Source organism: Phocoena phocoena, chromosome 11, assembly GCF_963924675.1.
Source record: "Phocoena phocoena chromosome 11, mPhoPho1.1, whole genome shotgun sequence".
Lineage (NCBI taxonomy): Eukaryota > Metazoa > Chordata > Mammalia > Artiodactyla > Phocoenidae > Phocoena > Phocoena phocoena.
In genome coordinates this window covers 93,278,405-93,295,753 of record NC_089229.1, presented here as the reverse complement: position 1 = coordinate 93,295,753, position 17,349 = coordinate 93,278,405, and the positions used below count along the sequence as shown (strand labels likewise).

Below are 17,349 nucleotides of genomic sequence, written 5' to 3'. Positions count from 1 at the left end.
GTGATTTTTCTTCTTTGCCTATCGTTAATATTTGTTACTTTCTCTCAAATCCTGTTCATTTTTTACATTTCTTTTTAGTCCTTAAACTTTTCCCCCTTTTCAACTTCTGTTTAAAGATCTTTTCTGTTTACTCACTCTTGTGTCCATTCTAGTTTAGCTAACTTTTCTGAAATGATTTTTTTCTTTTATTTATAATTCTTTCCTCAGTTCTGGCATCTCATCTCTGAACTTTCTAATTTTAATTTATGTTGGTCTTTGACATGTGATACTGGTGTCTCAATTAGTGATAGTGCATTTTAAAACGGAGGTTTAATGTGTTCTATGATCATATCTTTCTGGGGAGATTTTTATGTAAGGACATTATTCTGTTCCTCACTTTTTTTGTTGTTCAGCTTTTTCCAGGTATAATTAACAAACAAATTTGAAAGATACATAAAGTGTACATAGTAATGATATGATACATATATAAATTGTGAAAGAATACCCCTCCCCTCATCTAGTTATTTATCACATCTCACACATTTGGGGGGGGGTTGTTTTACTTTTTAGGGTTTCGTGTTTTGGGGGGGTTTTTTGGTTAGAACATTTTAGTTCTACTCTCTTAACAAATTTCTATTACACAGTACAGTGTTATCAACGACTGTCACAATATTATACAGCTGACCCCTGAATAACACAGGGATTAAAGCAAACCCCTGCATCTGTGTATAACTTTACAGCTGCAACTCCCATATCTGAAGTTCCACATCCGCAGGTTCAACCAAGCACAAATCATATAGTACTGTAGTACATATTTATTTTTAAAAACCTGAACATAAATGGACCCACATAGTTCAAACTCATGTTGTTCAAGAGTCAACTGTAGGGCTTCCCTGGTGGCACAGTGGTTGAGAGTCCGCCTGCCGATGCAGGGGACTCGGGTTTGTGCCCCAGTCTGGGAAGATCCCACATGCCACGGAGCGGCTGGGCCCGTGAGCCATGGCCACTGAGCCTGCGCGTCCGGAGCCTGTGCTCCGCAACAGGAGAGGCCACAGCAGTGAGCACCTGCATACCGCAATAAAAAAAAAGTCAACTCTATACTAAATCCTCAGACCTTATTCATCTTATAGCTGAAAGTTCACACCCTTCCATCAACCCCTTCCTATTTCCTCCAATCTCCTGACAGCCACTTTTCTTCTCTTTGTTTCTATGAGTTTGACTTTTTTTTTTAAAGATTCCACACATATGTGATACCATGCAATATTTGTCTTCCTCTATCTGGGTCATTTCAATGAGCATTATGGCCTCAAGGTCCATGCATGTTACCACAAACAGCAGGATGTCCTTCCTTCTCATGGTTGAACAATATTCTACTGAATGTGTATATACCACATCTTCTTTATCCATTCATCCGCTAACAGACACTTAGATTGTTTCATGTATTGGATACTGTGAATAATGCTACTATGAACATGGAAGTGCAGATATCTCCTCAGGATCCTGTTCTCATTTCCTCTGGATAAATACCCAGAAGTGGGATTACTGGATCATATGGAATTAATATGTTTTATTTTTTAAGGAGCCTCCATACTGTTTGCTTGTGGTGTCAAACACACAAAAAAAATCATAACCAAGACCAATGTCAAGGAGCTTACACTCTGTTCTTTTCTAAGTTTTATAGTTTCAGGTCTCATACTGGAGTCTTTAAGCCACCTTGAGTTGATTTTGTGTGTGGTATAAGATAGGGATCTAGGGTTTCCCTGGTGGCGCAGTGGTTGAGAGTCTGCCTGCCGATGCAGGGGACACGGGTTCGTGCCCCGGTCCGGGAAGATCCCACATGCCGTGGAGCGGCTAGGCCCGTGAGCCACGGCCGCTGAGCCTGCGCATCCAGACCCTGTGCTCCGCAATGGGAGAGGCCACAACAGTGAGAAGCCCGTGTAATGCAAAAAAAAAAAGATAGGGATCTAGTTTCATCCTTTTGCATGTGGATATCCAGTTTTCCCAAACCGTTTATTGAAAACACTATCCTTTCCCCACTGGATATTCTGGTTCCTCTGTCATAAATTGACTGACCAATTATGCATGGGTTTGTTTCTGGGCTCTCTATTCTGTTCCACTGGTCTCTGTGTCTGTTTTTATGCCAATACCATACCGTTTTGATTACTACATCTTTGTAATACAGTTTGAAGTTAGAAAGTTAGAAAGTGTGATGCCTCCAGCTTTATTCTTTCTCAAGATTCCGTTGGCTATTTGTGGTCTTCTGTAATTCAACACAAATTTTAGAATTGTTTGTTCTACTTCTGTGAAAAATGTCACTGGAACTTGGATTGCACTGCATCTGTAGATGGCTTTGGGTAGTACAGACGTTTTAACAAATTAATTTTTATAATCTGTGAGCATAAAATATCTTTCAATTTATTTATGTCTTCTTCAATTTCTTTCATCAGTGTCATAGTTTTCAGTGTACAGGTCTTTTACCTCCTTGGTTAAATTTAATATTAGGTATTTTATTCTTTTTGATGATATAGTAAATAAGATATTCTTAATTTTGCTGATAGTTTATTATTAGCAAACAGGAACATAGCTGATTTTTGTATACTGATTTTGTATCCTGCAATGTTACTGAATTTGTTTTTAGTTCTAACAGTTTTGTGGTGGTTTCTAGAATTTTCTATATATAACATCAGATCATCTGCAAATATAGCTTTACTTCTTCCTTTTTATAGATGCCTTTTCTTCTTTTCCTTGCCTAACTGCTCTGGCTAGGACCTCCAGTACTATGCTGAATAAAAGTGGCAAGAGTGGACATCCTTGTCTTGTTTTGACCTTAGAGGAAAAACTTTCAGCTTTCCTCTTTTGAATGATATTAGCTGTGGGTCTGTCATATATAGCTTTCACTGTGTTGAGGTATGTTCCCTCTATACCTACTTCGCTGAGAGTTAATCATGAACGGATGCTGAATTTTGTCACATGCTTTTTCTGCACCTATTGAGATGATCACATGATCATCACATCTCTTTTATCCTTCATTTTGTTAATGTGCTGAATCACATTGATTGATTTGCATATATTGAACCATCCTTGTATCCCTGGAATAAACTCCACTTGATCATGGTATACGATCCTTTTAATGTGCTGCTGAATTCAGTTTGCTGGTATTTTGTCGAGGATCTTTGCGTCTATACTCATTAGGAATATTGCCTGTAATTTTCTTTTCTTGTAGGCTTCTTGTTTGGTTTTGATATCAAGGTAATGCTAGCCACTTAAAATGAGTTTGTAAGAGTTCCCTCCTCTTCTATTTTTCGGGAGACTTTGAGAAGGACTGGTACTAATTCTTTATCAAATGTCTGGTAGAATTCACCAGTGAAGCCTTCTGGTTCTCAACTTTTGATTTTGGGAAGTTGTTTGTTTTTTTTCTTGCAGTACGTAGGCCTCTCACTGTGTGGCCTCTCCCTTTGCGGAGCACAGGCTCCAGATGCGCAGGCTCAGCGGCCATGGCTCACGGGCCCAGCTGCTCTGCAGCACGTGGGATCTTCCCAGACCGGGGCACGAACCCGTGTCCCCTGCATCCGCAGGCGGACTCCCAACCACTGCGCCACCAGGGAAGCCCGAGATTTACTCTTTTAGTAACTTTCAAATATGTAAAACAGTATTATTAACTATAGTCACAATGCTGTGCATTACATCCCCAGAACTTACTTATTTTATAACTGGAAGTTTGTATTTTTTGACTCCCTTCAACCATTTCACTAACCCCCATACCCTGCCCTGCCTATGGCAACCACCAATCTGTTCTCTGTATCTATGAGCTTGGTTTTTGGTTCGTTTGTTGTTTAGATTCAACATGTAAGTGAGATCATATGGTGTTTCTTTCTCTGTCTGACTTATTTCACTTAGCATGATGCCATCAAGATACATTCATGTTGTCACAAATAGCAATACTTCATTCTTTTTTATGGCTGAATAATATTCCATTGTACATATATACTACATCTTCTTTATCCATCCAACCATCAATGGACACTTGGGTTGTTTCCTTATCTTGGTGATTGTAAAAAATGTTGCAATGAACATAGAAGTGTATGTATCTTTTCAAGTTAAGTGTTTTTGTTTTCTTCATATACCCAGAAGTGGAATGGCTGGATCATATGGTAGTTCTATTTTTCTTTCTTTGAGGAACTTCTACACTGTTTTCCCCAGTGGCTGCACCAATTTACATTCCCATCAACAGTGCACAAGGGGGCTTCCCTGGTGGCGCAGTGGTTGAGAGTCCGCCTGCCGATGCAGGGGACACGGGTTCGTGCCCCGGTCTGGGAAGATCCCACATGCCGCGGAGCGGCTGGGCCTGTGACCAATGGCCGCTGAGCCTGCGCGTCCGGAGCCTGTCCTCCGCAACGGGAGAGGCCACAACAGTGAGAGGCCCGCGTAACGCATAAAAAAAAAAAAAAAAAAAAAAAAAAAAACAGTGCACAAGGGTTCCCTTTTCTCCGCATCCTCACCAACACTTGTTATTTCTTGTCTTTTTGAAAAAAGCCACTCTAACAGGTATGAGGTGATACTTTTCCAGTTTTCTTCTTGTAACTGATTTCTAGTTTCATACCACTGTGGTCAGAAAAGATACCTGTTATGATTTCAACCTTCTTAAATTTATTAAGACTTGTTTTGTGGCCTAACATATAATCTATTCTCCACAGTGTTCCACGTGTGCTCTAGAAGAATGTGTATTCTGGTGCTGTTAGATGGAATGTTTCTAAACATCTCTTAAGTCCACCTAGTCTAATATGTACTTTAAGTCCAATATTTGCTTATTGATTTTTGCCTGGGTGATCTATCCACTACTGAAAGTGAGGTACTGAAGTCCCTACTATTGTTGTATTGCTGTCTATTACTCTCTCCAGGCCTGTTAATATTTGCATCATATATGGAGGTGCTCCTATGTTGGGTGTATTAACAAAATTATATCTTCTTGGACTGACTCCATTATCATTATATAATGACCTTTTTTGTCTCTTGTTACAGTCTGCAGCTTAGAATCTATTTTGTTTCATATAAGTATAGCTTCCTTGCTTTCTTTCAGTTTCCATTCATATGGAATACATTTTTCCATCCCTTTACTTTCAAAGTGTGTGTTTCCTTATGGCTGAAGTGAGTCTCTTGCAGGCAACATACAGTGAGTCTTGTGTTTTATCCATTCAACTACTCTACATGTTTTCATTGCAGAATATAGTCCATTTCCATATAAAGTAATTATTGATAGGTACAGGCTTCCTATTGCCATTCTGTTGCTGTCTGGCTGTTTTGTATTTCAATTGTTCCCTTCTTCTCTTCCTCTCTTTGTGATTTGATGATTTTTCTATTAATCTTTTGTATATCTATGACAAGTTTTTGTTTTCGATTCCCATTAGGCTTACATAAGACGTCGAGCCCAGCAGAGCTCAGCACAGAGGGAGCAGTCAGAATTGCTCATCTCCCAGTCCTTCCCTAAAAGAGGTCTATTTTCATACTTTAAAAGCTGCTGTCTAATGCTCAGGCTCCTAACTTGGCAGACATCCAGGGGCTAACTGCAATCCTCCTAGGAGACCAGGGAAGCCAGCAGATACCACCTCTGCCTTCTCCCACTAGCCCACTCCAAATCTCCAGTATTTCCACACAGAATCAGCTTGTACACACATCTGGTACCCCAGATTTCATGGATGCCACTCAAAGAATGGGCCCCTGGCTCACCTGGCTTTGAAAGTCAACAGGGCTTGCACTGACAAATCCCACAGGACTGTGGCAAACAATGAAGCAGTTTTTAATGGGTACAGGAGGAACCTCTTTCACAGCTATAAGCTGGGTCCAGAGCAGAAGGAGCAGGCAAAAAAAAGCCTATCTCCAAGATTCTCCATAGAAGGGCTCAAACTACATGTATATTCCCTGCTGCCTGGGGGTCTGACTTCCAAACAGCCTTCACTTAGGTACCAACTGCAATCCTCCTCTATAGAACACTTGACAAATCCTCGCACACACTCAACTACTGGGAGCAAGAAGAACAAAGAAGCCAGCTTGGACAATCACAAAGGTTTGAGAGACAACAAAGAGCTCAGGCCAAGCTGAATGCTAAGGTTCATATCCTACACAAGACTCCTCTGTCAGGACTGGGAGAGGTGGCTGTTTTATCTAATGCACAGAAACCAACACAGAGAGTCAAGGAAAATGAAGAAACAAGGGAATATGTTTCAAACAAACAAACCAAAAAAACCCCTACAGAAACAGACTTCATAATGAAACAAAGATACATAATTTCCGTGATTAAGAGTTCAAAACAACCATCATAAATATGCTCACTGACGTCAGGAGAACAATGCATGAACAAAGTGAGAATTTCAACAACAACAACAAAAATTAAAAGAGAACAAAGTGCCAAACAGAAATCAGAGAGCCGAAGAATGCAGTAACTGAAATAAAGAATTCAACAGAGGGGTACAAGAGTACACTAGATCAAGGGGAAGAAAGGGTCAGCAGACTCAAAGACAGGGCAGTAGAATTCATCCAGTCAGAGAAGCAAAAAGAAAAAACAATAAAAGAAAGTGAAAATAGCTTAAGGGACTTATGGGACACCATCACGTGGACTACTATTTGCATGACCGTGGTCCCCTAAGGAGACGATAGAGAGAAAGGGGAAGAAAGCTTATCCCAAAATAATGGCTGAAAACTTCCCCAACCTGGGGAAATAAACAGACATCCAGATCCAGGAAGCCCAGAAACTTCCAAAAAAGATGAATCCAAAGGACCCACACCAGGACACTTATAAGTAAAATGTCAGAAGTTAAAGACAAGGAGAGAATCTTGAAAGTAGCAAGAGAAAAAAACAAGCTGTCTCACACAAGGGAACCCCCATGAGACTATCAGTAGGTTTTTCAGCAGAAACCTTGCAGGCTGGAAGGGAGTGACATGATACAGTCAAAGTGCTGAAAGAAAAAACTGCCAACCAAGAATACTGTACCCAGCAAAGCTGTCCTTCAGAATGAAAAGAGAGATAAAGAGTTTTCCATACAAGCAAAAGCTGAAGGAGTTCATCACCACTGTATCGGCCTTAAAAGAAATGGTAAAGGTACTTCTTCAACATGAAACAAGAGTGCTAATTAGTAACAGGAAAACATATGAAAGTATAAATCTCACTGGTAAAGATAAATATAGGGTTAATTCAGAATATTCTAATGCTGCAATGGTGGTGAGCAAATCACTTAAAAGCGAAAGTAGTAAAAACTAACTATAATAATGTGTTAATGGATACACAAGGTATAAAGATATGCATTGTGACATCACAAACACTAAATGTGCAGAGAAAAAATGTAGAGTTTAAGTACACGGTTTGTTTTTTTTTTGTTTGTTTGTTTTCTGGTTTTTCTTTTTAGCCGCACCATGCAGCATGAAGGATCTTAGTTCCCCAACCAGGGATTGAACCCGAGCCCCCTGCAGTGGAAGCGTGGAGTCTTAACCACTGGACTGCAAGGGAAGTCCCTAAGTACGCATTTAAAGTTTAGCTGTTATTAGCTTAAAATACTGTTATAAATATAAGATATTCTTCATAGTAACCTTAAATGGGATTTTATGCCTTGATACTTTTATGTTTCTATTTATGTGAAATTAGTTTTCCTAAACTTTTAGAACATAGTGGTGTTCAGCGTAGTTTTTCTAACTTTACAGAATTCACTCTTCTGTTTTCACATGTTAAAAACTATGGGAGCTCCCTTTCTGAGATATCCCAGCTCTTCCTCTGCCCATCCTTATCTGAACCTTCTCTTTCCTTCTCCTTTCATTCCTTAATTTTCCCTACTGTGCTGAATTTTGATGCTATTCTATTCAACTTTGTCTCTACTCTGTAGTACCCTGTCCTGATAGAGAGCTCCAGCAGGTCTGTTTTGAGAATTCTCTGGAGCCAGACTGCTCTATCCTCTTCTGTCTTTACCACGGACACACTGCACTTGCCTCTCATATTGGAGTGGGCAACCCCCCACTCTCATTTCAGCTACTGCTCTTAATATAGCCCACTACACTGTCTAGTAAATAGCTGGGGCTATTTTGAAGGTCCCCTGCTTTTAAGTTCAGTGAAATACTTTACTCACTCTCTCAGCTTACTCTTGCACAGACAGTAATACTATGGAGGTCTTGTGGTTGTTAGTGGTCTGCCCTTACCTGCTTTCATTTCTGGATGCCTGAGGTTAACTTTACGGTAAGTATTCAGATTTGCTATCTTGTTCCACTGGTTTTTTGCGGGGTATTCTGAGAGTCAAAAACCTACAGAGTGGCCATATTCACTTCCTAGTATCCCTCTCAAAGACAAATTTGAAGTTCAAACATAGCAATTATGTTGTTATATTCATCATATACTTATCACTTTTTTTGACACTTATTTCTAATTATTTTTAAACCATCCTGTTGTGAGTCATTTCATTCTTTTTTGCAACAAGGCAAAAAATTCTCTCACTCCATGATTTGAAAAAGTTCACTTTAATATATTCTTTAAATCTTTCCTGGTTTTCAACACTTATAAATGATTCCTGACTCACAATTCAGATAAGTTACAACTGTGTACACTTTTAAAAATTCCTTCAACCACCTAAGGCTCCCTCCTTCTACTAAGGTCTTAGAATGAGACCACTAGAAACCTAAATAATCTTCCAAACACAAGAATATATAAAGTATTTTTAAAAATCTGAACAGGACTTCCCTGGTGGCACAGTGGTTAAGAATTGCCTGCCAATGCTAGGGACACGGATTTGAGCCCTGGTCCAGGAAGATCCCACATGCCATGGAGCAACTAAGCCTGTGTGCCACAACTACTGAGCCCACATGCCACGACTACTGAAGCCCATGTGCCTAGAGCCCATGCTCTGCAACAAGAGAAGCCACCATAATGATAAGCCTGCTCACCACAACTAGAGAAAGACCACACACAGCAACAAAGAGCCAACGCAGCCTAAATAAATAAATATTTTTTAAAAATCTGAACATACACAACATTGTAAATCAACTATACTTCAATAAAAAAAATTTTTTTTTTAATCTGAACATGATCTGAATAGAAATTCCATGTTTATGTACTATAACTTTGTCTTCTGTGAATACTGGGGTATAGCATACATGCAGTAGGTTTTCTCCTAGTCTAGGGGTCAGCAAACTAGAGTCCAATGGCTCAAAAAAAGTTTTACTAGGGCTTCCCTGGTGGCGCGGTGGTTGGGAGTCCGCCTGCCGGTGCAGCGGACGTGGGTTCGTGCCCCGGTCCGGGAGGATCCCACGTGCCGCGGAGCGGCTGGGCCCGTGGGCCATGGCCGCTGCACCTGCGCGTCCCATCTGGAGCCTGTGCTCCGTGGTGGGAGAGGCCACAGCAGTGAGAGGCCCGCGTACCGCAAAAAAAAAAAAAAAAAGTTTTACTGGAACACAATCATGCCCATTCCCTTAGCTATTATATATAGCTTCTTTCACACCACAACAGCAGAGGTAAATAGCTGCAACAGAGATATGGCCCACAAAGCCTAAAATATTTACGATCTGGCCCTTTGCAGAAAAAGTTGGCCAACCCTGTCCTGGTCTACAGATTTATCAAATGAGCTTCCACAAACAGCACCTGGGAGGTGGGTAAGTCTGAACAGGATGACTCTTTGTCACATTAGGTGCCCAGCACATTACAGGATGTTTAGCATCCCTGGCCCCCCAGGAACTAAAATGCTAGTAGTACTCCCAATCCCAGTGTTAACCAAAATTCTCCACACATTTCCAAACACTCTGGAAGAGAATGGAAGCACTATCCCTGGTTGAGAACCACTGCAGAACTAAATTAGCTCAGAGTAAAGAAGGAGTAAATACAACCCATAAATTCTAAGTGCCACCAAGATAGATGAGAAATGTCATTACCTTTTTAAAAAGCAAACTAAAAATCTATTCTTCTTCCCCTTTGACAGTTAAGCCAAAAATATGCTAACTTCTTAATAAAATTAAGCTTTATAATTTGATTACTACATCAAGATATCATAGGGCTGACTTAAAGTTTAAAAATAAATTTATAAGGCAATCTTACCGATTTGTTCCATCCAGATTCGATCTGTGGATGAAATTAAGTTTTGCGTCTGCCCAATAAAGCTTCCGTTCCTCATAATCCAAAGTCAGTCCATTTGGCCAGTAAATTTCAGTGTTTATTATAATGAAGCGACTTGAACCATCCATTCCAGCACGTTCTATCTTTGGTACTTCTCCCCAGTCTGTCCAGTACATGAACCTAAAAATCATGAAAAATAAACCCATGACATAAGCAGGTTAACCACCAAGTATCTTATAATTATCACTGTTGGATAAAGAAAGCTCTCTCAGGAACACTAAAACTGAAACTCCTAGAAACCGTTATCGAAATTTTAAGCATCTATCTTTTTGCCACCATGATGGTAATAACTGATTCAAGACAAGCATCATCAGGACACAAAAACCATCTGATCAAAGTTTCTTTGGCAAAAAGGATACCTTACACTGTCTCAATGTATCTCCTCACAAATTACTTATTAATGACAAAGGGGAAAATGGTAACTTTAGAGAAAATAAACTTGGTGGACACCACCTTATCCACATCATCTAAATTAACATCGTCAACACTGGCATCATATATGTGATATGCTGGGAAGAACATTCCATCTTTTTTTATATATAAATTTATTTATTTTATTTTATTTTTGGCTGTGTTGGGTCTTCATTGCTGCACGTGGGCTTTTCTCTGGTTGTGGTGAGCAGGGGCTACTCTGTTGTGGTGCGTGGGCTTCTCATTGTGGTGGGTTCTCTTGTTGGGAGCGCAGGCTCTAGGTGCACGGGCTTCAGTAGTTGTGGCACACGGGCTCAGGAGTTGTGGCTCGCGGGCTCTAGAGTGCAGGCTCAGTAGTTGTGGCGCACGGGCTTAGCTGCTGTGCAGAATGTGGGATCTTCCCGGACCAGGGCTTGAACCCATGTCTCCTGCATTGGCAGGCGGATTCTTAACCACTGCGCCACCAGGGAAGCCCCCATACCATCTGTTTTATGTATATTCTCTTACATATTATTTCTGTCCCAAAATGCATAACCTGAATAAAATTATTAAGGAAAGAGAGAGTACCAAATTAAACATTGTACAAAACAACTGCCTTTGAAAATATCAATGTCATAAAAGTCAAAGAAAGGCAGATGAACTAAGCTAGGTAGGAGGAAAATAAAGAGACACAGTAAGGGACTTCCCTGGTGGTCCCGTGGTAAAGAATCCACCTTCCAATGCAGGTGACGCAGGTTCGATCCCTGGTTGGGGAACTAAGATCCCACATGCCGCGGGGCAACTAAGCCCACGTGCCACAAACTACAAAGTCCACGTACCACTAGAGAAGAGAAAACCCACAAGCCGCAACTAGAGAGAAGCTCCAGCAGACCACACAGTAACGAAAAAGATCCCGCATGCCTCCACAAAAAGATCCCGCGTGCTGCAACTAAGACCCAAAGCAGCCAAAAAGAAAATAAAGAAAAATAAATAAACAAAGAGAGACACAGTAACTATATAAAGTGTATGATCCTGTACTGATCAGTTGGGGAATATGCTACAAAGACATTATTGGGAAACCTGGCAAAATTTGACAGCATGTCAAATTCTATAATAGAAATGTACTAATGTTAATTTCCTAAATATGATCATTGTACTTTGGTTCCAATATTTCAAATAAATCATGACCAAAAACTTCCCTAATTTGATTTTTAAAATACTAGCCCGTACATCCATGAGGTTTAATAAACTCCAAGTATGATAAACACAGAGATATACAACTATACACATCAGTTAAACTGTTGAAAGACAAAGGAATCGAGAGCACTAAGAAAATCAACTCATCACTTGCAAAGAAACCACAATATAACTAAGAGCTGATTTCTTATCAGAACAATGGATGGCAGAAAGCAGTAGGATGACACACTAAAAGAAATTAAAATGTCAACCAAGAATCCTACATACAGCAAAATTATCTTTCCAAAATGAAGGTGAAATAAAGACATTCCCAGATAAACAAAGTGAGAGAATTTGTGGCATGTAGATCTGCCTTACAAGAGACACCAAAGATATTCTTCAGGCAAAAAAGAAGTGACCTAGATGTTAACTCAAATCCACATGAAGAAGCAAACAGTACTCATACAGATAATTATGTAGGTAATTATAAAAGACAGTACAAATATATTTTTCCCTTTTCTTCTCTTAATGGATTAAAAAGACAACTGCACAAAAAAGTAATTATAAACTTGTTTTATTGGGCTTGTAACATATAAAGGTGTTATATATATGGAAATAGTAGCATTAGGAAGGGAAAAGGGAAGCAAAATTGAGGCAAGTTACAGCCATTCTTTAGGCCTAGCCTAAATTCCTAGTTTCATCACTTCGTGTTCCCTACCTTGAATCCTATAGTTAGAGCCCCAAGTTGACAAATTGTTTCCTTCCCCTAACAGCCAACCATGAGTGACTTGGTATGGTACTCTGTTCATAAAGGCTGTGAAGCCTAGTCAGAGCTGTGGGGGGAAACTCAGTGATTTTTAGTCAATGACTTCTACGAAGAACCCAGGGGAATGAGCTAATGCAGGCCTGCCTTTGTTGACCCTACTCTAAACACAGCGACTACATGCTCTTCCCAAAAGACACCCTGAGTTTTTTGTCCCTATGTTTTCGCACATACTATTTTACTCCACCCTAATTTAAAAAGCTGATAACCACCATCAATAATTAACTCACAAAACTGCAGCTATTACACATTAACTTCTACTGAGATAGCTATAAATTATCATAAAATTAAGCAAAATATATGAGGCAGCTGTTCTAGGAACTGAAAATAAGGCAGCACGAGACCACAAACCATGAGACAAAGGAAACTCACCAGGTGAGCTCCAAAAATCACCCTGACTCAACCTAGCGACAACTCCCCAACCAAAGTGTGGAAAGCTGAAACTGAAATTAGGAACAGTGGTCTCAACAAGCTTAAGGAGGCAGAGAGAATTTGGGGAAAAGAAAAGACTGGAATCTGCAGGGCCCCAAAGAGGAGAAAGTTACATTGGTGTGGGTGGGGGGGACTCATGGGGGATCCCCATGAGTCCTTGGACCAAGAACCAGGCTGTGCACGCACAGGATCCTCAAGGATTATCAGGTTGAGAACAGAACTAAAATGCCAGAAGTCAAGCAATGCAGGTGGTCTTACATGTTCTGCCAAGACAGAGTAAAGAACATCAACACCACCCTGGACCTTCAGCTGAGACACCTCAAAGGGCTGAATCCAGACCACACCCTAGGGCAGTGGTTCTCAAAGTGTGATCCAAAGATCCCTGGACAGACTTCTCTGGTGGCTCAGTGGTTAAGAATCTGCCTGCCAATGCAGGGGACACGGGTTCGAGCCCTAGTCCAGGAAGATCCCACATGCCGTGGAGCAACTAAGCCCATGCACCACAACTACTGAGCCTGCATGCCACAACTACTGAAGCCCACGCGTCTAGAGCCCATGCTCCGCAACAAGAGAAGCCACCGCAATGAGAAGCCCGCACACCGCAACGAAGAGTAGCCCCCGCTCGCCACAACTAGAGAAAGCCCGCGCGCAGCAACGAAGACCCAACGCCACTATAAATAAATAAATAAAGTTATTTAAAAAAAAAAAAAAAAGATCCCTGGAGATCTTCGGAATCCTTTCAGGAGGTCTACAGGGTCAAAACTGTTTTCATAATATTGCTAAGTTTTATGTATTTATTTAGCCTTTTTCACTTTCATCCTGGAGGTTTTTCATGGATACATATAAGGTGTGGTGATGACTTCACCCTGATGGCTCATGGAATGTATACCTATTATATTTTCCATAAGCTTCTAAGGTAGGTTTTGGAAATAACTATATACATGTTCCGAGATTAACTCAGTTCCCAGCACTTTTGCACTCTTACTAGCTACCTTTGATTATACCTGCTATAATCTGTACCTCATTATCATCTAAAAACTTGTTACTTCTGAAGTCTTGAAATTTTACTGTGCCCAAAGCAAAAACACATCAAGGAGCAAATACACTGCTTTGTTTTACAATATTCCTTAACTTTAAGTTTTTATTTTAAACTGTTTTTATTTTGAAATTTACTAGTATTCTATTTTAAAATAAAAGAAAATTTACTTATATTTGTCTTGTATTTAAGAATGGACCACTGGCTGAAAAAGGCGAGATGAGAAAACTCACTTCAACTCACAGCTATACTGCCTACATTTAAAGATGTTAAAAAAGATGATACTGATCTATCAGAGAGAGTTCTCTGACTCTAAGAAGGGATGAAATCTACTCCAAGGCCCTGAGCAAAACTAAATGAAAAAGTATTACAAAAGCAATCTTTCCATTGGCTTATACATGCCATCTTTTTGTGAATAGTATTATGGCTCCAGTTAAGCTGAGGCATTGAGACAATCATTCAGAGATTAAAGAAAAATGAATTGCATAGTTTAAATGTAAACATGACCTCATTAAAAGCCAAACAATGTTTATTACAGCTTTCCAGCTGGAGAAACTCACAAAAACAGAGACTCATAAAGCTTTCTCCAGTTAACATTACTGAATTCCTCCCAGAGGAAAAGCCAATAAAAGAAATCATAGTGCCGCCAATTTCCAAAGCTACAGTAACACAAAATTAAAATTTAGCTGCAGACATGAAGATGGAAGTTAATGTCATCTAAGAAACTGTGCTTTTGCCTTATATATGACTAAATTTAAGGATATGGCCGTTTTGTTTGTTCATCACGTGTCAGTACCAACTCATCATCAAAGATCTTCTATGTGAATGTTTACAACAATAAATGTAAGTGGTGCTGAAATATTCAAAGTGTTGAATAAGTTTTTTGAATTGCACAGATTACCCTGAACTACCTACCTGTGCTGATATTTGCACTGATAGTCCAAAAGCAATTGGTGGGTAAGACTGCAGGGAGTGGCAACCAACTGTACTAACAGTCACTGTATTTATTCTTCACCACATACAAAAGAAAAGTCAGTCTCAATGAACACTGACATTGGTAAGGCAGAAGATGATTAATTTCATTAGAGCTTGACCTTTGATTACACATTTAATATTCTGTGTGACAAAATAGGATCTACAGAGAAAGTACTTTTGCTGCATATGAATGTAGAATGGTTGTCTTGAGAAAAAGCACTTGGCCAACTGAGCTAGCTGCTTTTTTCATGGAACACCATTTTTACTTTAAAAAAAAAAAAAATGAACGACAAACTATGGTTAATAAAACTTAGGTATCAGGCAGATACTTTCTTGGAAATACGTGAAATGACCTTGTCACTTCAATGTGTTGCCAATAACAAAATCTGAGCTTTCCGCGTTCAATCTGTTGTAGTACATATCTGACAAAGGACTTGTATCTATAATGTATGGAGAACTCCTAAAACTCAATAAAAGACAACCCAATTAAAAACTGGGCAAAAGGTCTGAACAGACACATCAACAAAACACATACAAAGGCAAATAAGCATACAAAAAGAGAGTCAACATAATTATTCATCACGGAAATGAAAATTAAAACTATAGTGAGATATCACTACAGATCTAGTAAGATGGCTAAACTTTAAAAAATGGACAATACAAAGTACTAGCAAAGATGCAACGCAACTGAAACTCTTGTACACTGCTAGTGTTAATGCAAAATGGCGCGTCTACTTTGGAGAACCGTTTGGCAGTTTCTGACGTTAAACATTCCCACAAGATCTAGTAACCCCACTCTTGGGTATTTACTCAAGAGAAATTAAATATGTATTCACACAAAAACCTGTATGAAAATGTCTATAGCAGATGTATTCATAGTCACCAAAAACTACTGAATATTCTTCAAATGGGGAATGGATAAACTATGGTACATTCAAACAACGGAATACTCTCAGGAGTAATAAAAAGAACCACTGTAATAAAAATAAAAGTGCAAAAAAAAAAAAAGGGAAACTATTTTAGCTGTTGGAAGTCAGAATAATGGTTACTTCTGGGGGAAGGAGTAGAGCATGAGGGGACTTCTAGAATGCTGGTATTGTACTCTTATCTATATGCTGTTCATAATGGTGTATTCACATTTATAAACTTAATTTGCTTTATATATATGATTTGCACATTTTCTCTATCTGTGTTATAATTTAATAAATGTTTATATTTTTAGGAAAAAAAGAACCACTGACATATACAATAAACACATATAAACTTCAAATGCTTTACGGTAAGAGAAAGAAGCTGGATTCAAACACTACACGACATGATTCCATTGATGTCACGTTCTGGAAAAAACAAAACTGTACACAGTCTGAAAACACATCAGTGGTTACCTAGAGCTGCAGGTGGAGGGAAAGGTTGATAACAAAAAGCCAAGAATATATTTTGGGGGGTCGTGGAATTGTTCTATATTTTAATTATGGTAGTGATTACCCAAATGTAAGCATTTGTCTAAATTCAGAACTGCCACCCAAAAAAGTGTAAATTTACTGTGTGCAAATTTTACTTTAATTTTTTTAATGGGTAGAAGGCATCATTTAATACTTCACAAAAGATACATAAATGGCCAATTGGCACATAAAAAGATGCTCAATCTCATCAATCATCAGGGAAATGAAAATTAAATCAGTAATAAGATATCACTTCATACCCACTAGAATGGCTAACATTAAAAAGACCAACAATACCCAGTGTTGGTGAGGATACAGCAACTGGAACTCTCATACACTGCTAGTATAATCACTTTGGAAAATAGTTTGGCAGCTTCTTACAAAATTAAATGTACACTTAACCCTATGAGCCAGCAATTCTAGTTCTAGGTATTTACTCAAGAGAAATAAAAACATACCCACACAACGATCTGTACATGTAAGTTCGCGGAAGCTTTATTCATAACAAACAAAAACTGGAAATAAATCAAATGCCCGTCAATAGGATGATTAACAAACTCTGGTATATTCATAAAATGGAATACTACTCAACAATGTAAAAAAACTAACTACTCACATATTCAACAAGGATGTATTTTTTAAAATAATGGTAAACAAAAGAACCCAGACTCAAAAGAGTACCTATAGAATGACTCCATTATATGAAGTTTTAGATTCAGCAAAACTAATCTATAGTGACAGAAGTCAGATCAGTAGTTACCGTGGTAAAAGTAGGAGCTGACTTGAAAGGGACTAAGGCAGCTTTCTGGAGTGATGTGATAAAATGGGTTTTTTTGGGAGGTAATGGTTGATACACACATTTATCAAACTCATCAAGCTATAAATGCTAAAATATACATTTTTGCATATAAATTATATCTCAAGAAAGTTGCTTATAACACAAATAAGAATCAAGAGA

General features: G+C 39.1%; 1 protein-coding gene across 5 annotated transcripts in view; it reads right to left on the bottom strand.

Annotated features, from left to right (window-relative positions):
- LRP6 (LDL receptor related protein 6) overlaps window positions 1–17,349 on the bottom strand; it is a 161,897-nt gene that overhangs the window by 101,448 nt on the left and 43,100 nt on the right. For all 5 annotated transcript variants that reach the window (XM_065887395.1, XM_065887399.1, XM_065887396.1 and 2 more), the window contains exon 2: window positions 10,040–10,237. In XM_065887395.1, the coding sequence (XP_065743467.1) occupies window positions 10,040–10,233 (194 nt within the window). In that variant the 5' untranslated portion in view covers window positions 10,234–10,237. The remainder of the gene's footprint in view (window positions 1–10,039; window positions 10,238–17,349) is intronic.